The 24,826-nt window shown below is 31.8% G+C and overlaps 1 protein-coding gene and 2 pseudogenes across 1 annotated transcript; 1 reads left to right on the forward strand and 2 right to left on the reverse strand.

The window, feature by feature from the left end:
* The first annotated feature begins 385 nt into the window (after positions 1 to 385).
* On the forward strand, positions 386 to 4,659 carry CYP51G1 (CYTOCHROME P450 51G1). Its single transcript, XM_085739374.1, has 2 exons — positions 386 to 985; positions 3,421 to 4,659. Exons 1-2 carry the CDS (start codon positions 518 to 520, stop codon positions 4,420 to 4,422), a joined length of 1,470 nt encoding a protein of 489 aa, XP_085595500.1. The 5' UTR covers positions 386 to 517; the 3' UTR covers positions 4,423 to 4,659.
* A 9,040-nt stretch (positions 4,660 to 13,699) lies between these two features.
* On the reverse strand, positions 13,700 to 18,059 carry LOC146896286 (uncharacterized; annotated as a pseudogene).
* A 4,124-nt stretch (positions 18,060 to 22,183) lies between these two features.
* LOC146896287 (UPF0481 protein At3g47200-like) lies at positions 22,184 to 24,280 on the reverse strand (annotated as a pseudogene).
* Positions 24,281 to 24,826: the final 546 nt, after the last annotated feature.

Below are 24,826 nucleotides of genomic sequence, written 5' to 3' on the forward strand. Positions count from 1 at the left end.
GTAATTAAATTTTAACTTGTAAAAAAATTGTAATTATATTTTAAATTCATCCTATTATAAATCTACAAATAATCTAATTAGATGATTGAACTTAAATAGTTAATAAATTTAACTTATATTCTTGAGTAAAGTAACTCTTATCTTAACTTTATTTAACTTTCAACGCAAATTTCATTTCTAATCAGAACAATATTTGTTTAAACTTTACTCATATATATATATATATATATATATATATATATATATATATATATATATATATATATATTTACTATACTTAGATTTTAACCAAATTCCATTACACATCCTCTAAGGGTCATGGGTTAAAAAAAAAAAAAAAATCTAGAAATAATCTATAAAACATTTTAGGAGATTCCCTTGTGTTACTAGGAAAGTTACTACACTCTCTCCACTCATCTCTATAATAGATCTCACTCTCAACATTAGATCTGTCTACTTGTCATCATTGGAATCATCAAACAACAACAATTGTATCTATCAAACATCATCATCATCAATGGATGTTTTTGATGGAAACAAGTTCCTCAACACCCTTCTCCTCCTAATCACAACCTTAATTGCCGCTAAACTCATCTCATCATTCATAATACCCAAATCCAAAAAACGTTTACCCCCAATTCTTCAAGGATGGCCCATTATTGGAGGACTTCTTCGTTTTCTTAAAGGTCCAATTTTTATGCTTCGTGAAGAATACCCAAAACTTGGTGGTGTTTTTACATTGAAAATCTTTCATAAAAATATTACCTTTTTGATTGGTCCTGAGGTTTCAGCACATTTCTTTAAGGCCCCTGAATCCGATCTTAGTCAACAAGAGGTTTATCAGTTTAATGTTCCTACTTTTGGTCCTGGTGTTGTTTTTGATGTTGATTATTCTGTTAGACAGGAACAGTTTCGCTTTTTTACTGAAGCTCTTAGGGTTAATAAACTCAAGAGTTATGTTAATCAGATGGTTTCTGAAGCTGAGGTAATTCATGTTTTTGTTTCATCCCTTATTATAATTATATCTAGTTAATTGTTACTGATTTACTATGTGCCCAGACACTTCTAATCGAAGACATGTCCTGTGTGTCTGTCTGACACGTCAGCCACCGGACACGTGATTATATTGAATTATATCATTTCTTTTAAAATTATTTTATTGATTTTGATTGGTCAGCATTAATGTCATGTCCGGTGTCAGTGTGCTTCATAAATGATTTATGCATAATTGTGTTATTTTATATTGTGCGGATTGTCTGTTTTACGACTAGGATTTGAAATTTTGATTAATTTGTTCTTTGATTTTAATCAAGTATTATGAGGAATTTATGAATAAATCAATGGTTGATGTTAATGTGATAAGAATAACAAATCCTGAATGTGTTGGTATATCAACATTACATTGGTGTGAGTGGAATTTGACTCGGATCCCTTAAGCAAGATATTGGGTTCAAGTCTTTGTGCATACGAAAAATGTAATCGGGACCCACTTAAGGTGTCCAGTTAGGTTTCCCGGCTGAGTCAGTTATCGACTTTGTTGATATATACTTCACACTAATAACATGGTTAACAAAAAATATATCACTATCAGTTTTATTATCATGTGATGAATTGGGAAGCATTTATTTGGTCAGACCCTTGTTTTTTGTTAGAAACTTAGTAGTTGGTATGGATCCATATTTCTTATTGCTGTTTTGTGTACTTCAATTGACCTTTTTCTTCTAAGGCCACATGTGCATTTAATGCTTTATTCTGTTTGGTGGTAACTGGAAATACCTGTGGTGATCTGTGCATACTGAAGACTGCTGATGAGTCTAGTAAACTTATTGCAATTTTAATTAAAATATTTGATTTAATAATTATAATTCAAGACCGTTATTTACATCAATGTGTCTTTTTGGTTCCGTGATGACAAAAATTGATTCTGTCAAATTGATTTTAGCAAAGTGAGTTGAATGTTAAGTGGTTTATGACTTTATGTTAGGATTCATTAGCGTACAAGTGAGTTGGTCAGTAAATTTGAATGTAAAAATCACGTTTGGAGTTTGAATCAATTCTAGTTGGTGGTCTGGCAACACCTGTGCTGTCTCTGGTAAACTGCCTGTAGTTTTAATTGAATGATTTGGCTTTATGACCTTAGGTGAGATCAGTTATATAGGCAGTATTCTAAGTGAAGAATTTTAGCTCTGGAATGAGAACTGATGAGTTATAACACTATTGAGTATAAAATTAAGAGAATAAACATTACTCCATCCGTTCCTTGTGTCATTTTTCTAGAAATTTTGTGTTTCTATTTATTTGTCATTTTCAAATTTAAAGTAGTATTAACTATTAACATCCTGTAACCAAAAAAAAAAAACTATTAACATCAAAAGGAAACATTTTTCCCTCAGGTTTTGATAAAAAAAAATTACAAAAAAAATACATCAAAAGAAACAATTCTATCAAAATTAACAACATGGTAGTTGGGGGTAGGGGTGGGAACGGGCCAGGCCGCCCGACAGGAGCCTACGACCTAGCCTATTTAAAGCCTAACTCGGCCCAACTCGTTTAATAAAAAGGCCAGGCTCAAGCTTTATATAAAGCTTATTTACTTAAATAGGCCAGGCTGAGGCTTAGAAAAAAGTCTATTAAGCCTGTCAGGCCGGCCTATTAAGCTTTTTATATATAATATATCTTTCATTATTGATATTGTTGAAGATTTTTTCATAAACTCAACCCTTCATATGATTTGCTTATTTAGTACCACATATAATTGTGTGATTAGACATTCGTAAGATTTTGTTATTTTGTAGCAGACATATTCGTGTGTTTTAGGCCTTCATATGTTTTGGCCTATTTAGTAGTAGGCTTATAGATGTTGCTAGACTTTAGTGTAAAATAGGCATTTAAATAAGGCTTTCAGGCTTCATGAGGCCTTTAAAAAGGCCAGGCCAGGCCTTAAAAATGAGCCTATGACGGGTAATAGGCCAGGCTCAGGCCTATAATTTTTGAAGCAGGCCAGGCTTAGGCCTTACAAAGCCCGGCCCGGCCTAGCCCATTTCCATCCCTAGTTGGGGGTGATAACCTTATACAACAATTGAAAATGAATGGAGGTAGTAATAACTTTATAGTAGATGGTGGTGATACATTTATCACAATGTCAGCAGTCATGTTTGTATCCAATGGTTATCAACTCCACACTTTTCATGAAGCCAAATTCTTAATGTAATTGAAAATCAAATTTTTCACTGCAACTTGAATTCATTATCATATTTTGATAAGCTCTTGAATTCTGTTTGAACTTGACATGGCCATGGTATATAATGGTATCAAACCTCTGAGACTTGGTTGTTTGTTTCTTTATGTTGATAATTGTAAATACCTCTCTTGCAACTTTCTTTTGCTGTGTTGTTTCTCAAACATGAACCAAATTTACAGGACTATTTCTCAAAGTGGGGATCAAGCGGTGAAGTTGATCTGAAGTATGAGCTTGAGCATCTGATCATCTTGACAGCCAGTAGATGTCTTCTGGGTCGTGAAGTTCGTGACAAGCTCTTCGATGATGTCTCTGCATTGTTCCACGATCTCGATAACGGAATGCTTCCAATCAGTGTTCTCTTCCCATACCTGCCAATTCCGGCTCACAGGCGCCGTGACAACGCACGTAAGAAGCTTGCTGAAATCTTTGCAAACATCATATCTTCACGAAAAAGTGCTGACAAATCAGAGGACGACATGCTGCAGTGCTTCATTGACTCAAAATACAAAGACGGCCGACCAACAACAGAATCTGAAGTCACAGGACTCCTCATTGCTGCTCTTTTTGCAGGACAGCACACCAGTTCAATCACCTCCACTTGGACCGGAGCATATCTTCTGTGTAATAAACAGTACCTTTCTGCTGTGGAGGAGGAGCAAAAGAACTTGATGGAGAAACACGGAGATAGAGTTGATCATGATGTTTTGGCTGAGATGGATGTCTTGTATAGGTGCATTAAAGAAGCCTTGAGACTCCATCCTCCACTAATTATGTTGCTGAGAAGCTCACACAGCGATTTCAGCGTCACAACAAGAGAGGGTAAAGAGTATGACATTCCGAAGGGTCATATAGTTGCTACATCCCCTGCATTTGCAAACAGGTTACCACACATTTTCAATGACCCTGATAAGTATGATCCTGATAGGTTTGCTGTTGGGAGGGAAGAAGACAAGGCAGCAGGGGCATTCTCGTACATTTCCTTTGGAGGTGGTAGACATGGATGCCTTGGAGAGCCTTTTGCATATCTGCAGATAAAAGCAATTTGGACTCATCTTCTAAGGAACTTTGAACTGGAGCTTGTGTCACCTTTCCCTGAGATTGATTGGAATGCCATGGTTGTCGGAGTGAAAGGAAAAGTCATGGTCCGATACAAGCGGAGGGAGCTTTCTGTTAATCAGTAGAGCCATGATATGCTTCAGTGTACTGCTTGATTTCTTTTTTCTAAGCTTTTCTTGTTAGTATTATTGATTCTGCTTCATTGTCCATGTTGACTGTTCATTTGACCATGGATAACTAGAATCTTGATTTTGAATTCTTTTTTTTTTTGTGCAATTGTAGTAAGTGGTTTTAAATATTTTTTATTTTATTTTATGATTTAGTGAATCAGATGGTTGGAGTGGTGATTGCTTATGTTAAAATGAAAGGGTTAGAGTAAGTTGCTGTTTGGGATGTTTTATATCACACCCTCTTAACATGTGTGTGTATAGATCAAATATGAACCAAGTTGCCAAATCTCGTAACAGTACAAGAGTACATGAGTTCCTAAGTGCATAAGCTCAAGTACAAAACCAAAGTGGCAAATCTCAAGTACAAAACCAGGAGTACAAAACTGATACAAAACCAAGTTGAATCTGAATTTAAAATCCATCGAATAATAACAATTATAAACACACAACATAAGTCTTCATTGAAAGACAAAACTGTATATAAAAGTTCCTGCATAAGCTTACTACCATTTGGGTGTTACATTCACATTATCCCACCCTTGTCCATTTTCTCTTACAAATAAGTTATACCATACCAATGCTTTAGCTGAGCTTTCCCATACTTTCTTTGACTCAAATATTGGTTACTAAATCAGTCGCAATAAATTCAGTCACGGATTCAGTCACAACAGATTCACGACTAACAGTTAACCACTAAATTCAGCCACGGATTCAGTTGCTACAAATTCAGCCACGGATTCAGCTCTATACACAAAACGTGCAAAGAAGCAACATCAGAAATACAAATGGCTGGAAATATGCGGCAAACTCCCAAAAGATTAAAACAGACCACAGTAAAAGCACCTACTCCCTCCGGTCACATTTATAAGAAAAAAGTAGCTTTTTAGGTACATTGAATAATTAATGTACCTGACCTATAGATGTGACTACATACATTAAGTATTCAACGTATCTAAAAAAGTGTTTTTTGCTTATAAATGTGACCGGAGGGAGTATGTCACAAACACTAAAATCCCAAACCGCACCTGTCAAAAGGAATCGAAACTGGCAAAATAATAACTCGTACCACAGCACAGAAAACCCCCCACACAGATAAGCAAAAGCACCCACAAACCCTCCAAAACAGAAATAGTGCCCATTACCCCCTCTGCAAGAAATCCCGCTGGTTATTCTATTCAGACTCCAATTCTAGGACAACACTTTGACTAACTCATTAATCTCATTTGCATGATTATTGAAAATCACCCTATGAAACACAAACTATTGTTTTGGACATAACTTGCTCCCATAATGAAATATTAGCCAAATGGAGCCATTTAAAATTCGGGGTACTTTCTACCTCAAATGAAGAAAATTCTTAACAGAGAAAGGTCATCAATTTGTAACCTACATAAAGTAATTTATTCAGAAACCAACTCAAATGAAGTAGCTTAACAGAGAAAGGTCATAATTCATTAATAATGCTTACTTCCAAATATTTCATATTTTCATTACATGTAACAAATAATATGCAAGCAGCTTCTAGTACATGTAATTCTTAGATACATAAACTTCTAGACATATTAAGCACAATGTCCGGTCACATAATGTTTGGGTAAACCTTATGTCTTGATGCCTTAATTTTTTTTTTTTTTTAAGGAAATACCACAGTATTTGTTTGCATTAGTTAAATATATTTTTCATTTTAATTATAGAAACATTCATGCAAAGTACATTCACTCTTACAAACCCATTCAATTGCCTTTTGATTTCCCTTTGTAATCATGGTCCACGTGATCTTCTGCTAATTTCATCAAGATTTGGCAGGTAATGATTTTTAAATTTAATTTAAATCAAATGAAAATTCATTGGAAAACGAATATATAATATCATTGTTGTGAGCATTAATTAATCTGATGTGGGAATGTAAGAGTGAGAGAAAATGACAATTAAAGCCCTTAATTTAGTGATTTAGTGAGTTTTGATGAGGTTAATTAGGGAATTTTGTGGTAATCATATTTCTTATTATACTAGTAGATATAGTAGATATTACTGTGAGCATTAATTAGTCTGATGTGGGGATGTAAGGGTGAGACAATTAAAGTCTTTAATTTAGTGATTTAGTCGGTTTTGATGAGGTTAATTAGGGAATTTTATGGTAATCATATTTCTGGGAAATGCTAATCGGTGTCTCAGGATATTGGTTAAGGATGCTAAAAAAGAAAATTATATATTATCTCCTTCCCATAATACATGACACAGTTGAACCTATTACGCATACCAATGCATAATTTTGAGCTTAAATATTTTGAATAATATATTAGAAAAAATTATGAAAATTTGACATTTTTGAAAATATTTATCGAGACGAATCTAACGACATCTTATACGATATTATTTATCTTTGTATATTAGTAGAAAAATATGGGTAAAGTAAGTTAGGTCAAAATTATACATTTTCAAATGAATCATCTATTGCGGGACGAAAGGATTAGTTATTGCATTGAAAACTGTGTGATTAATATTAAACAAGTCAAAAATGTTTCTTTTTATAGTAATAATTTTCGTTTTTGGTATCCTTAACTGGTGTCCATAGGACACCGATTAAGATAACCCTATTTCTTATAGTAGTAAATAACTTAACGACCAAAAATATAATTAAAATTTCTTAAAAAAAATATATATAATTTAACATATAGTGTATTTTTGGTTCTACTTCTAGAGGGACCATCATTGATTCTGGATGTGTAGAATTGATTCTGACATGTTTGGTTGCTATCGAATAGAATTGATTCTACTTCAAAATTGGCATGTTTGACCATCTATTTTGTAAATTTTTGAAGAATGCTTATAAGTGCCCTTACAGCATTGGTTAAAATGCCAAAATTAGTATGTTTTCATCAAAAAGTAGTGTAATTATTGTAAAGGCAATAGTAAAAACTTACATTTTCAAGATAGAGTTCCTATTAAAGGATTTTTTAATCAATGTTCTTAGGATACTGGTTAACAAGACCCAAATTATTATTAAGTTTTGATAATGCATTAACTATATTACTAATATTTATAAACAATTTAGAGGATTAAAACTCATGGCTACCAAGTACAAGAAGTTAACACATTAAAGTACTCATGTGTCGATAATTAAAGTAAAAATTGAAAACAACCTAAAGAGTTTGTTTTCAGTACCAGCAAGACAAACAGGTTCAACAATTTACTAAAAAAATTAACTTGATTGGTTATCTATTACAGTTTTCTAAAAACTGTGACGCAATCTCTCATGAAAAGTGGATTAATGAAAATGGATTAACATTAGTCTCAAGATAAATAGATGATATATATTTTCACATACTCCAGCGGTGACAATGATTTCTTTTGAATTGCTGTTGGAATAAAAACCTTTAGCTATATTAAGAAAAAGCACATTCGAGAAATTCGAGGGATATTCTAGTCTCGATAAATAACATCGCCTTGTACGGGTCAAAGATCTAGTATCACAGAATGGAAAATAAATCAAATTTGTTTGCTCTTAATTAACAGGTCAACCATATAATTTCACAAATTGGGAAATAATTCAATTTTTTTTTTTTTTAGCAAATTTGTTTTGTCTCAATTAAGCCAATTTAAATTAGTTCTTTGAATTTGCAAATCATTTCCTTTGTTGGAAGCATTTGTTGACTTGCTTAATGTTCTATAAATTAAGATTGATGTAGTATTGTTGGCATGGTGCATACAACAATGGCAGTTCCAAATTCAATTACCTTCAAATTTTCAATACTCCTAATCATACTATTTTCATTTGAAGCTAGAGAAACTATAGCTGGTATTAGCCTTACCGAAACAATTACTATTCTCAATAACGTAAATGATCCAACTCCCACAACCATCACCGTTAATTGTAAATCTAAAGATGATGATCTTGGATTACACACACTCTTGCCTGGAGAAACATACATGTTTTCATTCAAACCAAAAATATTATATCCAATTGTTCATCCAACGGTATTCTCATGCAGTTTTAGATGGCCTGGTAACCCCCATAGTCATAATATTGACATTTACGACCAATCGCGTGACAAGTGCTTCCATTGCAATTGGAAAATAAACATAAATGGAGGCTGTTTGAACGATGGTCGGTGTTATCCTTGGAAAAGTGTCCAATTAATAATGGATGATGCATACAACACTTCAAAACGGTTGCAAGGGAAGGGGTTGGATGAAATTGGACATGCTTACCCTCCAACTTTTTAAATGATTTATTTTAATATAAATATTTATATTTATGTGTATGAGCTTAGCCTTATAATTTCAAGGTACTCATTCAAATTTTAGTGATGCGAATTTTGATTAATAAAACATTTCCCCTTAAAAAATTATTTTTGTGTAATAAATATCTATTCTTTCAATCTTTTTTTGTTGTTAATATTAGTCGTTCAATCTTTCTTCTACGTGGACATTGGTTTTACGTGGCTCATTGTCATCAATGTTACTCGACATTCCTATCAATGTTCTTAATATCTCTTTTACATTGTCATCTCAATTATCTCTTAAGCTATTCTACTTTAATTATTGGACAGTGATAGTCCTCTCCAGCCAGTTTGATATTCTTAATATCTCTTTTTTCTCTATAGTATTTAATTGTTTCTATGATCTGCAATTGTTTGTTTCTGTTGATATCTCTTGCAACATTTTTGCATGTGCATCACACTTACTATCATTATGCGGTAGTATATATATTTGTTAATAAAAATGACAATCTATATTTGATAAGTTATTATTCTTTAGGCCATTCATATGAATGTGAGTTATATACTTCTTTAGAATATTTATAACAATCAAATTGATAGGCCTGATAGTATCAGCAATCATGGCTACAATTTTTTATTTTGTTCTGAAAAATCGATGGTTGATTGATACAAATCGAGCGTTGATTGATACAAGAGTGTGAGAGGGGGTAAGGTGGGGAGAGGAACCTAAAGAGAGAAAACAATAAATCATCAAATTTGTTATGAATCGGCCAAATTTGTCCTATAATTTAGCGAAATATCAAATTAATCCATGAATTTGTCTGACGTCCATCAATTTAGTCCCACCGTCAAATCTCTCCGTTAGTGCTGATGATGTGTCTTCCTACATGCCGTGCTGTCTTGTACACGTGTCAACAAGGAAGCCATATGTACATGATCAATTTGATGGAAACGCTAAAAATTTCAGTTTTAACTTTTCAATTTAAATTTTTTCTGTTTTTCCAATTTTACCCCTATATTATCCATACTTTCCATCCTCACATTTTACTAAAACACATAAAAAAAAACTTCCCGCTAAAACCTTCACTATCTTCACCTCTCCAAAATCATCATCATCTTCGGCGACCAATGTTGGAAAATATAGCTTTTTGAAGGAAGAATTTGTGTGTGGTGAAGGTAATGTCGTTTCTCTTCTTTTTCTTTTTCTCTGTTCGTTTTCACCCATTTTTGTGTTCGTTTTTATCCTTTTATTTTCTACTTTAAACTTCATTTGAAGCTTGCTATGTTGTTTGTTTGTGAGTGTTGTGTTTTTGATTGAGTTTTTTAGATTATTCATTTTAGTTTTTTTTTTGTGAGATTTAAAAATGTCATGTCTTTATGTTTGGTTACTAAAATTGATGAACATTAGATTAGTAATGAACAAAATTAGTGGTTGATTAAAACAATTACTGGTTTCTTAGGAGTATGTTTGACTCGGTCTACGCTGACGTGGCACCCTAAGTGAGGTGCCACGTGTTATTTTTATTTTTTTTGGCCTCCGGGGACGAAAATTGTTACAGTTGCAGAACTTAGGGGGCCGTTTTGTAGTTTTTTTTTCTTAGGGGGCCAAAATCGCAACTTCATGAAAGTTAGGGGGCGAAAACTGCTATTAAGCCTTTTTTTATTGATGTTTTGTGTACTTCAGTTGACCTTTTTTTTCTTACTTCAAAAGCCACATGTGCATTTAATGCTTTATTCTGTTTGGTGGTTACTGGAAATACCTGTGGTGATCTATGCATATTGTATGTTGGTGATGAGTCTATTAAACTTATTGCAATTTTAATTGAAATATTTGATTTAATGATTTTAAGTCAGTAGGACCGTTATTTACATCAATGTGTCTTTTTGGTTCCGTGATGACAAAAATTTATAATGTCAAATTGGTTTTTGCAAAGTGAGTTGAATGTTAAGTGGTTTATGTTAGGGGATTCATTAGCGTAAAAGTGAGCTAGACAATAAATCTGAATGTTAAAATCACGTTTGGAGTTTGTATCTATTCTAGTTGGTGGTCTGGCAACACCTGCGGTGATCTTGTACGTACACATGGATGCCTTGGAGAGCCTTTTGCATATCTGCAGATAAAAGCAATTTGGACTCATCTTCTGAGGAACTTTGAACTGGAGCTTGTGTCACCTTTCCCTGAGATTGATTGGAATGCCATGGTTGTTGGAGTGAAAGGAAAAGTTATGGTCCGATACAAGCGAAGGGAGCTCTCTGTTAATCAATAGGACCATGATATGCTTCAGGGTACTGCTTGGATTTCTTTTTTTAAGCTTTTCTTGTTAGTATTATTGGTTCTGCTTCATTGTCCATGTTGACTGTTCATTTGACCATGGATAACTAGAATCTTTATTTTGAATTCTTTTTTGTGCAATTGTGGTAAGCGATTTTAAATATGTTTTATTTTATGTTTTAGTGAATCAGATGATTGGAGTGGTGATTACTTGGGTTAAAGTGAAAGGGTTAGAGTAAATTGCTGTTTGGGATGCTATTCTTTTTGCTCTGATGGGTACTTTCTCACACAATGAAATATAGCCAAAAACAAAAAGTGACAACAAATAGAATCTTGATATTTGACCTCTTTTCAAGTAATTGGGGGAAGTGATTTTAACTTATGTTTTAGCGTGTGTTTGGTTACGCGGTGGGAAGAATTGATTTTGATAGAATTAATTTTAGTTAAAAGTGAGTTGAACGTAAATTGATTTATGTTCAGATACCTTCAAAACAGAGACGATTTGTATGAAGAAAGTTGTTTGGATATTTTGTGCCATAATTGCGAAAAGTACATGAGTTCTTAAGTGTATAATCTCAAGTACAAAACCAAGTTGAATCTGAACTAAAAAGCCATCAAATAATAATAATTACTGCACATAACATAAGTCTTCATTCAAGGGCAGAACAATACATAAGTTCCTGCATAAGCTTACTTCCTAGTACTTGCTAGTTAAATTCCTAATACTTAAAACAACATACAATAACAATATTAAAGACAAAGACATTACAACAAAGGCAACATAACATAACCTTACTTCCTAGTGTAACTCCTAGCACTTTATAGTTTAATTGTGAGTACTTCCTAGCTTACAACAGTTCTAAATTACATATTCATGATCGGCAAAGGGAAATGAAAATCTCTCTTGCCAGCTTAAACATTGTCAAATCACAATACTTAGCATGCTAGAAAGGATCAATTGAAACTTCGTCCATGGTTTGAAGTTCAACCATCACTTCACCAATAGATTCATTTCTCACACCATCGCTGCTAGATATCATGTGTGAATTTGCCATAGTTTTGCTAATGCCATGTAGCACCACAATCCTCTACACTACCACCATGCGAAGCATCAATCATATAGATTTTTTTTTATTCTATACTTTTGCGGGTTCTTTGTTTTACACGACCAAATTTGAATAAATCAATCCAAAAAATGAAAAACAACAAATTAAAAAACTATTGTTAATTGTTGACAAATCGATGGTAATTGTCGCGGAGAAGTTTTATAAGAATATTATTCATATTTTTACTAATAATTGATTGTGTTCATGAAACATAATATTTGATTGAGTACAAAAAGGAAACATAAATATAGTGAGAATGATAAAAAAGTGAGGTCAAATGATAAATAATAAGACTTAAATCTAATCGATTAGATTAAGATAAAATGAAGTGTGGAGACATAAAGTAACTTTTAGGGTTACTATTGGAGTCAATATGTCACACCTATATGAAAAATTTATTCTTCAGGGGTGTCCGTTTTCTACGTTTGTTTGTGTGGTGGTCAAACTTGAAGTGGCCTGGTGTATCGACAGCTTTTGCAGCTGAAGTGTAGGAGTCATTTGGGCCAATTTGAAGGTTGATTGGGAGCAGGTAAAATCATAAGAACTCGTATTTTATTAATCTGGTTCGCATATGTGTGTGGTTTATAAAGAAAACAAGGAACGAAGTCATATTCAAAGGTGAATCTGCGGAGGTTACTAAAGTGGTGGAGGAAATTTTTATAGTGTTAGTTTGGAGCTTGTTAAAAGTTAATGGTAGAAAGGATTCAATTATGGCATTATGAAGAATATTCTTAAGTGGTGGAGAAATCTAATTGAACATATTTCTTTTGTCGACGATATTAGAAAAGTACTAATTTTAATTAACTCTTTAGTTAGAGACATTTGTCCAGTGAATGATTTATTTATAGTTTTTTATTTAGAAGATATAAAAAAACTAAATTTAAGTTATTGATCACTAGCAAATAGACATTTGTCTCGTGTATGAATTTGTAGGTGTCAAGGACTTCCTTAGCATTGATATACATGAAAATAACATTAAAAATTGAAATGTGGAAAAAATTATAGTTAATATATTATAATTATTCTCATCTATGGTTAATTTATTGTATGTGTTCTAATTTTCATTTTATATATATATATATATATATATATATATATATATATATATATATATATATCAAGAAAAATACTAATTTTAACTAATTCTGGAGTCATAGTCATTTGTCCTGTGTAAGATTTTTATAAGAAATGATAATTAATATATTATAAATATTCTTATTTTTATTGAAATGATATTAAAAAATTAATTATAACTAATTGATTAGTGACAAACAATTATCATGTGTGTGAATAATATGCATTAACCACACTTTTTAGTCATTTAGAGAAAAACAACACGAAAAGTGTAAGGTGTGCGACAATTATTAATGACATATAGTTGTCTTGTATATGAATTATACACCACAATGTCACACTACCCTAGTGACTCATTTGAATAAAATCCACATGTGAAAATATAAAGTGTGAATAATTTATAATTGTTTTTTTTTTGAACAAATCAAAATGGAATATATTGCTCAAACGAAAGTGATTCACCCCGCACAAGGTGTGCTAAGAGTGATGAATCACGCAGTATCTGTTACAAACCAAGGTACCAACAAAACGAGTACCACCAACAAAGAAAAAATAAATTACATGACACCCATACACAGAATTGGGTGTCTCCACCAATCATGAAAGCCAAAAGCAAGAGGAACATAATTCGAAGAAAGCCATAAAAATGAATTACGCTTCACTTTCTCAAGAATGTCGTGAGAGTCAACCACCGCATCTGAAAAGATACAATTGTTTCTAGCCTTCCAAATTGTCCAAGTTGTAGCCAGCCAAATAACCTTAAAATAAATATGAGTAGATCGCGGCATACCCGCTAAATGCAAAAACTGAGTGAAGTGATCGTTAATCCCTCCTGGACTAACAAAAGAGATACCAAGCCAAAGAAAAACGAGAGACCAAACATTCCCAAAAAAAGTACAACCAACAAAAAGATGATCCGCCGTTTCAATGAAACCACACCCACTGACACACAAATTATTGTCATGCTGAAGTACATGTCTGCGAACCAAATTAGCTCTGGTTTGAATTCTGTTTTGGAGAAGACGCCAAGCAAAGATAGAAACTTTAGAAGGAACCTGCTTATGCCAAACATTGTTATAAGCCACACCAGTCGTCGGTTCATCTCCTGATGTGAGGAACCTGTAAGTCCCACAAACCGAATAACCATGTAACGGATCAAGCAGCCACCTCCAAGATTCCTGGATATTAACTTGCAGAATGACGTTATTCAACAAAGCAGTGCACTCCCTCACACTCTCCTCCTCCCACGCCCACAACCGTCTTCGCCAACTCCACGCATTACCTCCATCCTCCCACCCCAACCGCTCCATATCCTCTACCGAACACTCCTTATGTACTGACAACTCGTAAAGGCGGCTGAATTGAAGTTTTAATGGAACTCCACCCAACCAATTGTCAGTCCAAAAAAAAGTATTCCTACCATTACCAATCACACGCCTGATATTGTCATCAAACCACCTCCCTAAACCCAACCCATTATAATTGTTGTATCATAATTATTCTCTTTTTATGTAGAAAATTTTCCAACACATTAATTTTTAATAATTCTTTAATGACATGCATTTCTTCCGTGAATGATTTTTACAATAAATTATCATAAGTATGTCGTAAATATTCTCTTTTTTTATTTAGAAGATATAAAAAATTAAATTAAATTAATCGATTAGAGACAAATAATTATGCCGTGCATGAATTATATTTGCCGATGATATTTTTAACTGAAAACAATAAAATGGCATACAAACAAGAAGACGAAGTTGACATGTGACAATTTGTCACTTTTTATAATGAAGACAAAAGTGTAATTTTTTTATGGAAAATATAAAAAAAAAAACTAAATTTAGCAAATTGATTAGTGACAAACAATGTCCGTGTATGAATTGTACATCTGAATATCCCTCTTTAGTGAGTCATTTTTAAAAAAACGAAATCTATAAAACAAAAAAAAAATATAATTGGTTTATTACCATTTTTTCTCTTTTTATGTCGAAAATATTAAAAAAAATATTATTTTTTAGTAATTATTTATTTTGTGAACTGAAGACCATTTGCGCGTAATTGTAGATACTAATTTTTCTAGCTGGGTAGAACCTCTATAGGTGACAAAGCTCTCCCTCTAATGATATATAATATAGAAAAAAGCTATTCATAACATAATTTTCATTTAACTAATGCATTATATCAACAATGCAACAAAAGTTCGAATATTAGGGTTGTTATCCCAGATATTTTAAAACTGTTTATCCTTAATTTACCCCTATAAGTTGGTAATAACATGATGAATTAGTCACAACATGTTTCAATAGAATATTCTGTCAATAAATTGTTCCTTGCGGATATCAACAAGATTCTTCTAGTAAGAGTGATGAATATTTTGTTCTTCTTGTTCAAGGAACATTTTGTAGTTCATTAACTCACTTTTTTGTTTTATGCAATTTCAAAAGAAATGAAAATATCTATGTTTGTTATCTTGCATATCCGTAAGTTTTTTGTTGTTATGATAGACATGTCCAATTGATATGATACGATATCAATGAGATGTTAATTATTTGTTGGAGATGATATTCAACAGAAGATACCATGAGATCGCCATTTTCTATAGAACAACCCGCAGACTAATGTTGTGTTTGAATAAACAATTTATAAAGTATTTACATGTAAGTGTTTATATATAAGCCATTTTTATCATGTAAGTGTTATACATCATTTTCATAAGTTATTTTAGATAGCTTATGTAAATATGTTGAAATCAGCTCATGAACCGAGAGATATAAACTTCAAAGTTTCAACACACTGCCTAATTAACTTTCCCAGCAATAAGTCTGTCTCAACCTATTTTGAGGCCTAAATCAAATTCTAAGAATGATGTATTTTTAAAATTAATATATTTTTTGAAACATATTATATGTAAATATTATTTTTCAATATTTTCCAGATGCAAAATATCTTACTAAATTATCATATTCAGGTTTATTTTACAATTCATTTTTAATGGATAATAAAGTCAACACACATAATATTTATTGACACATTGTCTATAATAAGATAAAATTTTAATCATAATCATAACAAAATTAATACTTTTATGAAAATCACAGAGTTAACAAAAGTCGTTACTATCTCATTATTAGTGATGCTCCTCCTCTTGCATGCATGCACGCACGCACACACATACACGCAAGTTAAAAAAATATATAATTTGAGGTCAAAAGCAAGGGTTTTACCGACCGAATGATTGAGACAACCTTTCTAAAAAATAACTTAGTTTTATAGACAACTATTTTTTTTTTCAAAAGTCATGTATGAATAAACATTAAAATCTATAAAATATGAAAAACAAGAAATCCAATTCATAGATATATTCTTCTTCTTTTTCCCACAATAATATACAAGGATATAAGTTATAAAGATTACACTATGTAATGCAACCAATTATTATAATAAAAATTTACAAACATAAATCAAAATTATAAACCATAAGACAAATATGGATGCATTTGTTTAGGAATTATTCAAAAAAACAAATCAAATTGTTTTAAATTTTTTTAATTAATCAAATAAAATTGCATTGTAGGTTATGATGTAATTTCTTGTAGTTAAAACTCGAATGATTAAATATTTTGGTAAAAAGTTGAAGAAACATTTGATACAATTGCTTGTTTAACATACAATACTTCTTTTCATGGTATCAAATTGTGTGGAACACATTATGTGATGCATGGCAATATTGCAAGTAAGTTCTAGTACATTTAATTTTCATCAACATATAATTCATTCACTAACATTGATATATAATATACAAAAAGGTTATTTAATACATATAATTTTCATATAACTAATACATTATATCAACGACGCAATCAAAAGTTGAAAGACATGGAATATTAGAGTTGATATCCCATGTATTTTATAAGCGCTTCTCCTCAATTTACCCCTAGCCTTTCTCCAATGTTCATTAAAACCTTCCTTAAGTTGATAATAACACGATAAAATCGTCACAACTTGTTTGCAGAAACTGTTAACAACACTTTTCAATTCCTCGTGGCTTCCTAGTTCGTGCACAATCACTTCATTTTCAGCCAACAACTCTGCTTCATCTTTGTGTGAATAAGAGAACGTGTTCGAAAGCAATTAGATTCCTAAGAACTTGTTTGGCTTTGTGGTCTACTTTTAACCGTGGGAATAAAAATATAGCTTTGAAAAATGGCAAACAACCTAAACAAATAAATCATCTTTAAAAAGTTTTTTTTCTCAAAATTTATCTCAAGTAAGGATCTATTATGAATTTTCTCAAAGTTTATGCCAACTTGATTCAACTTTGTTGTAGTCCTTGGAATCAAACACTCTTTTTGAGAATCAATATATTGATTGCTTAGTTTCATTGGGAGATAAGAACATCTAATAAAGTCATGGAAATGAAGCGATTTTTCTCAATTTTTTGCTTCAAACAGTCTTTCTTAGGACTCCTTGTGATGAGGGTAACAAGATGCAAAATACTCATGTGCTAGCTTTGTAAACTGATTGTGCTTTTTGACAATGCTTGGAACAATTGTGTCATATAGTTTTTCCAACACATAAATTGGAATTTGATTCTCAAGAAGCAACAAATCATGTTGGATACTTTTGCCAACACAACGTTGAGTTAATATATAATCATCTTTATGTTCCTATCTTTTATTTATTTTTTTAAGAAACAACTCCATGATGAATACAACATCAAATTATTCCTTGCTAATATCAACAAAGATCTTCTGGTAAGAGTAGTGAAAATTTTGTTCTTCTTGTTTAAGGAACGCTTTGTAGTTCATTAAATCACTTTTTTTAGGTGATTCCAAAAGAAATAAAAATATCTACGTTTGTGTTCTTGCATATCCGTAAGTTTTTTTTATTGTTATGGTAGATAGGTCCAATTGATATGATATGATATCAATGTGATGTTAATCATTTGTTGGATATGATATTCAACATAAGATCCCATGAGATCGTCTTTCTCAATAGATCAACCAGCGGACTAAGGTTGTGTTTGAATTAACAACTTAATTAAGTATTTAAATGTAAGTGGTTATATATAAGCCATTTCATAACGAAATAGAAATCAAGTAAAATTATTTTTATTAAGCTATACGTCATTTAAATAAGTTATTTTAGGGATCTTACGTAAATATGTTGAAATCAACTCATGAAGAGAGATATGAACTTCAAAGTGCCAACACACTGCCTAATTAATTTTCTCAACAATAGGTCCGTCTCAACCTGTTTTGAGGCCTAAACCAAATTCAAAGAATGATATATTTTTAAAACATAATTTATGTAAATCCTATTTTTCAATATTTTATGATGTAAAATATCTTATTAAACTATCATAATCAATTTTATTTAAAAAAAAATTTCAATTGATAATTTTCGATCTTAGGTAAAATTTTATTAATTTTAATTGTGATTACATAAAAAAATTGATACTTTTGTAAAAATCGCAAAGTTAAAAAAAGTTGTTGGTATCTCTTTACTAGTGTTGTTGATCCTCTTATTCTTCTCGCACGTACGAACGCGCGCACACACACCCACAATTTTAAAAAATATAAAATCTTATTCTTCTCGCACGTACGAACGCGCGCGCACACACCCCCAATTTTAAAAAATATAAAATATTATGTCTAAAGCAAATGTTTCACTGAACAAATGGTTGAGACAACCCTGCTTAACAATGACTCGGTTTTATATACAACTATTTTTTTTACAAAAGTCATGTATGAATAAATATTAAAATCCATAAAATATGAAAAATCAGAAATTCATATCATAAATATAAACATTAGTATGGTATGATTGTATATTATAGTAAAAATTGCATCGTAACAACCAACCCCGTTCCTAGCATTTTATGAGCCTTAGACAAAGTTTGAGAATAAAAGCTCCCCTAAATAATACACCGTAAATATTATTTATGTGATTAATTTCCTTGTTCCTTATTGTTTTCTGCAAAAGATTTGTTTACCGATCACACGATGCTTTGTTGGAGACATGAGCTGAACTTTTATTTCAAGTGCAACATACTTTTTGTAAGATCCATATGTTTTTGTAAAACCCACCTTTCTATAGCTTTCAAAATATAATAGGCTAAAACCCACTTTTTGCCCCCTAAGTTTGCAAAAGTTGCGATTTTGGCCCCCTATTAAAAAAATAGCATTTTTGGCCCCCTTCGTCTAAAAATTACTGAGAAGAGGCCACGTGTCCCAAAAAAGGGGCATAATTGCAACTTTTTCTAAAGATAAGGGGTCTAAAAAACATATTTCCCTTATGTTAGAGGGTCAAAAGAGCATATTTCCCTAAACATAGGGGGTCACTAATGCTATTTTTTTTAATAGGGGGCCAAAATCGCAACTTCTGCAAACTTAGGGGGCAAAAAGTGGATTTTAGCCAATATAATAACATATATTCTAATCGTTTTAAGGTAGCGTCAATGCACATAGACTTAGATTGCAACTTTTTGCTAACCATTTTAATAGCAAGCAAAATATCTTACCAAGCAAACACTCAACTTATCACAACATTCATATAATTCCGACAAAGCCAATCTTATATGGGACATTGAAATCTAATTGCTTTAACACTATTAATTCGGCTTTCCTAATCTTATTTGCTTTTGCGTTTTAGGTTTTACTTCTCAATTTTGCGTTTTGGCTAATAAAATTTTTGGGGGTGTAAAAATGAAAGCGCTGGGCTGGGGCTGTAAAAAGGAAATTCTGCTGAGTTGTAAAAAAACTGGGTGAAGCGCTTCTGGGCTGAAGTCTGATAAACGTTTGGGACCTCATTGTAATTTTTTCTATATACACCCCATATAAACAAGCATTTCTATCGACACCTCCTTTATCAAATTTTTTCGGTCCTCTACAGACATGGTAACAACATCAGGGCTCGACAATATAATGTGAGCAACGGAGGCATCACACCACATAGGGCTCGACATATGGTATAATGCTCAATTTTTTTGTTTTTTTTTTGTTTATCTTTCTTCTTATATCATAGATGTATGGATTTTTTTTTATATAAGGATTAAAACTTATATCATAGATGTATGGATTTTTTTTTATATAAGGATTAAAACTTATTTTAGAGTGATTATGAGTTGATAATTATAAAGATGTAACATTTCATTCTATAAAAAATAAGTTCACGGTTAACAAACGAAACAACAATAATGTCACCAATCGTAATAGTCGCAACCGCATATACGACCGCAACCATAATTTAAAACCACGCTCTTCCTCTTGATACTTCGATTGTGTAACCTTTGCTACTAGACTCTTTTGGGAGAAAAAAAAAAACTGATAACTTTTTTTAATTTATGTTTTCCTTTTCGTTTTTAATCTTCTTACTTTTCAACATTGAGAAGTTAAAATTGTAGTTTAGCACTTTAGTTGCAAAGTAATCGTGTTTTTTATTATTTAACTATACTTATCCATAGTTAAACTATGTAATTTAAAGTCTGACAAATTTTTTTTTTTTGGTACAAAAGTCTGACAATTATTATTAGTATTTGTATAAGCAATAAATAAAAGGACGTACGGAGTACTGTAAAGTAACATTTACTCCCTCCGTCTCGGAATATCAGACCCATTTTTTTAAAAAAAGTGTTCCAAAATAACTGAGTCATTTAAATTTTCAATACAACTTTCATCATTCTCAATACTACAATATAACTCTAATTAATACTACTTTCATCATTCCCAATACAATATATTCCACTTTCCCCTTTATTTATACATTTTTCTTAATCTGTGTGAAAAACCAAACTGACTCAGATAAAACGGAACGGAGGGAGTAAATTTACAGAATTACTGTGAAGAAATAAAGGTCAGTATCTTTATTGATGGTTCCTAAACTTACACATTGGGTAATCGGGTACAGGTGATACCGACAGTCGACAGAATTACTATAATTCTAAATTGGTCAACTAACCAAGCACATCTCATTAGAGTACCAGTATTTCTAGTGTGTGCTTTTTTTTTTTTTTTTTGACAAAATATTTCTAGTGTGCTTGGATATAATTATTGGAAGTTTTAAGGAATAAAAGTTTAAAACAATATAAATATTTTAATTGAATTTCATTCGGTTCTAAAAAAATAGTTGTATTTGTAAACTAAGCCTAAGGCTACTGTCCTCGTGAGCTTAGCTCAGTTGGTTGGACAATGCATACAAATATGCAAGGTCTGGGGTTCAAACCCCGGACACTACCAAAAAAAAGCCTAAGGCTACCACTGCCCTAATAGAATAGAAGTATGTCTATCGTCCAGAAAAAAAAAATCTCATCATGGTCACAAAATGCATTGAACCATCCATGAAGAGGGATCTTTGGTAGCGAAGAGTTTATGGAACGAAACTTGCAAGCATTTATTATTTTCTTTTTTTATTATGGTAAAATTAAAATATTGATATAATAGATAAAAATGGAATAAACTATTTTAGTCTATTTTTGTTAGGTTATAATAACATGATTGATGGAACATATAATTGCATTGGGTTGTTGAAGTAAGTAATCACCCTAGTCCACCTTAATGATTGCTTTGATACATATTAGTTTCAAGACTATATTCTAAAAGATCTTTTGTAGTATGGCTTACATGATTTTAGTATCTATATATTTTCCAAAGCACACAAACTATAAGATTTTAGTTTTGCCAAACACTTTTTTCTTATGAGATGACACACACTATAGAAAATTGATGATCGTGCAAATTTTCTCATTCAAGAGGATGATGAACACAGAAATGGTTCAACAAGAAAAGAAAATTTACAGAGATTATTGAAGGATACTGAATTATCTATTAATGATAAGTGATTTTAGCTTCTTTTTTGCTGCGGTGAATCATATGATTAGAGTGGTTACTTAGATTTAAGGTTTTGGAACACTGTTGCTCCAGCACAAGTGAAATTGTTAAGAGTAAATTACTCAGCTTACTTTAGAAAGATTATCATTCATTATTCATTATAGAATACATACAAGAGTTCATGATGTAGAATCATCAAACATGTGCAACGTTTACTCTTGTACATGAAAATGACTAATGAGAAAAGAGTTATATTGCAATCACTAAAAATTATTTAGAATATAGATAAAAGTGATTCAATACATATAACTATAAGAGGACTAAAACATTAGATCAATAACTCGACGAAAGTTGAAGATAGTGAATATTAGAATAGTTATTCCAACTATGGTAGAACTGCTTCTCCAAGGATCACGGAAATAAACCCATCCTAATGTACCCATGGCCCTTTTCCACTCATTGTTGTAGTGTTCATTAAGATCATCTATAAGTTGGTAATAACATGATGAATTTGTCACAACATGTTTGCATAGGCTGTTAACAAGTGTCGTCAATTCCTCGTCGCTTCCCAGTTCGTGCACCACAATTTCTTTCTCAACAAGCCACTCTACATCATCTTTGGTTTGAATAAGAGAATCAATCAAAGAAACATAATTGCAAATGTAAGGCTCGTCAGGATAGTGACATTGCTCATAAGCGATTAGGTTTCTAAGAATACATTCGGTTGTGTGGTCTACTTTTAACTGTGGGAATTGAAATCTAGCTTTAACACACTTGCAACATGGTAAACAACCTAAACAAAGAAACCAACTCAACAAAGGTTTTTTCTCAAACTTTATGTCAAGTAAGGATCTGTTATGAACCTTCTCAAAGCTTATACCAGCTTCATTCAACTTTGTTGCACTCCTTAGCATCAAACACTCTTTCTGAGAATCAGGGTGCTTAGTGCTAATTTTCATGGGGAGATAAGCACATCTAATTAAATCAATGAAATGAAGTGATTTCTCCCACTTCTTTGACTCAAACTTACTTTCTGAAGATGATTCATGCTGAAGAGGATAACAAGATGCAAAATATTCATGTGCAAGCTTTAGAAACCATTTGTGTTTTTTGTCATTGCTTGGAACAACTGTGTCATATAGTTTTTCTAACACATACATTGGAATTTGATTCTCAAGAAGCAACAAGTCATGTTGAATATTTCTACTTAAACAAAGTTGAGTTACTATATAATCATCTTTGTGTTCCCATTTTTTTGCTTCTCTTAAAAACAACTCCATGATGAACACAACATCCAACAATATCATGTCAACAAACTGTTCATGGCTAATATCAGAAAAATTCTTTTGGTAACAATGGCGAATATTTTGCTCTTCTTGTTCAAGAAAAGCTTTGTAGTTCATTAAATCATTTTTTTTTCCAGGCGATTCCAAAAAAAATGAAAATATCTTTGTTTATGCTCTTGCATTTCCTCGAGTTTTTTGTTGTTATGGTGGATCGGTCCAATTGATATGAGTAGAGGTGTATATACCTCTTCTTTCCCCTTCAAAAGAATAGTAGGAACCTTGTAGATACAACATTGAGGCCATGTTGCAATCTCTATAATTTCTGGGATGTTGATTACTTGTTGGATATGATATTCAGCAGAAGATCTCATGAGATTGCCTTGTTTTTTGCAGCTGGGTAAGAAGGTCAACCCGCACACTAAAGCTCTCTTTGGATAAACAATTTAATTAAACAGTTATAGCATAGACCTTTATCATGTATGACTTATGATTAAGCAATTTTTATAATTAAAGATATAATCATGCAGCCACGGATGCTCGTTTGTGCTATTGGGTGCAGCTGACCCCACTTCATCATTATTTTTTTAACCAATTACCAAATAATTTCTTATAACGACCCCAATTCAAATTTCAAGTTAACCCCACATCAGCCCATTTTATACAATAAAGAAGATGGATGTAGTAATAACAAGTTTGGCTTGCATAATCTTAAACTAAACGCTATTTTTTTCATAAAAATATCATTGTTTTATGTTTTATTAAATCAAAATAAAATAAACGTAAAAGTGTGGGGTTGCCATGGTAACCTTAATAGTTACATTAATTTTTTTTTAAACTTCCATCTTTCACACCTGCCACACACGGTACATGATACACGATATAAAGAACAAAAATGATAAATAGACATCATTTATTTTTTCATAAACCACAAAAATGCAAAATGTTTACCACTTATTTTATGTAGTTTAAAACAAATGTCAAAAATACATCGATTCAAAAAGTGGTTAACATCGTATTTTTTTTTTTTTTTTTTTTTTGTAAATGAAACATGAGATTGGTTATGTCACAAATCAATGGAAATTATTTTTATCCCTATCAAAATTGCTCATTCCCTTAAAAATGTCCGGTATGAATTAACTCATGTTTGGCTTTTTCAACGTGAGTTAACTCACGTTGGGCATTTTTCAGCGTGAGTTAACTCATGCAGGCACGTGAATGAGCAAAAACAAAAGGGACAAGAGCAATTTCCCGAATCAATTAGTGTTACGAAAATCCCCCTCTATAATAAGAAAAAGTTTCTTTTAAAAAAGACATTGTTCACCGTAATACCGTATAAATATGGTGAACACCATCGATTTGCCGTATCGTTGTCAACTTTTTTTGTGTTTCAATAGCATTGGAAAAAAAAATCCTTCTACTTATATGCTAATTTTTGTAATCTTCTTTATTTATTTGCTTGGTGATGATGTGATCATTTTATTGATTATGCATTTATATATTTTTCTATAATATTTATGATAAACAATTTTGAACCTGCTTATTGAAATTTTTGGATCCGTCCCTGTAATCA

This window comes from Medicago sativa, chromosome 8 (assembly GCF_051527215.1).
Source record: "Medicago sativa cultivar Bolivia chromosome 8, Bolivia_mono, whole genome shotgun sequence".
In the NCBI taxonomy this organism is placed as follows: domain Eukaryota; kingdom Viridiplantae; phylum Streptophyta; class Magnoliopsida; order Fabales; family Fabaceae; genus Medicago; species Medicago sativa.

What these genes read in the sequence shown, in the direction of transcription:
- CYP51G1 (XM_085739374.1), top strand. Translation starts at nt 518, where the DNA reads ATGGATGTTTTTGATGGAAACAAGTTCCTCAACACCCTTCTCCTCCTA. An exon ending in AGATGGTTTCTGAAGCTGAG is followed by an intron (nt 986 to 3,420) that starts GTAATTCATGTT and finishes CCAAATTTACAG; the next exon opens with GACTATTTCTCAAAGTGGGG.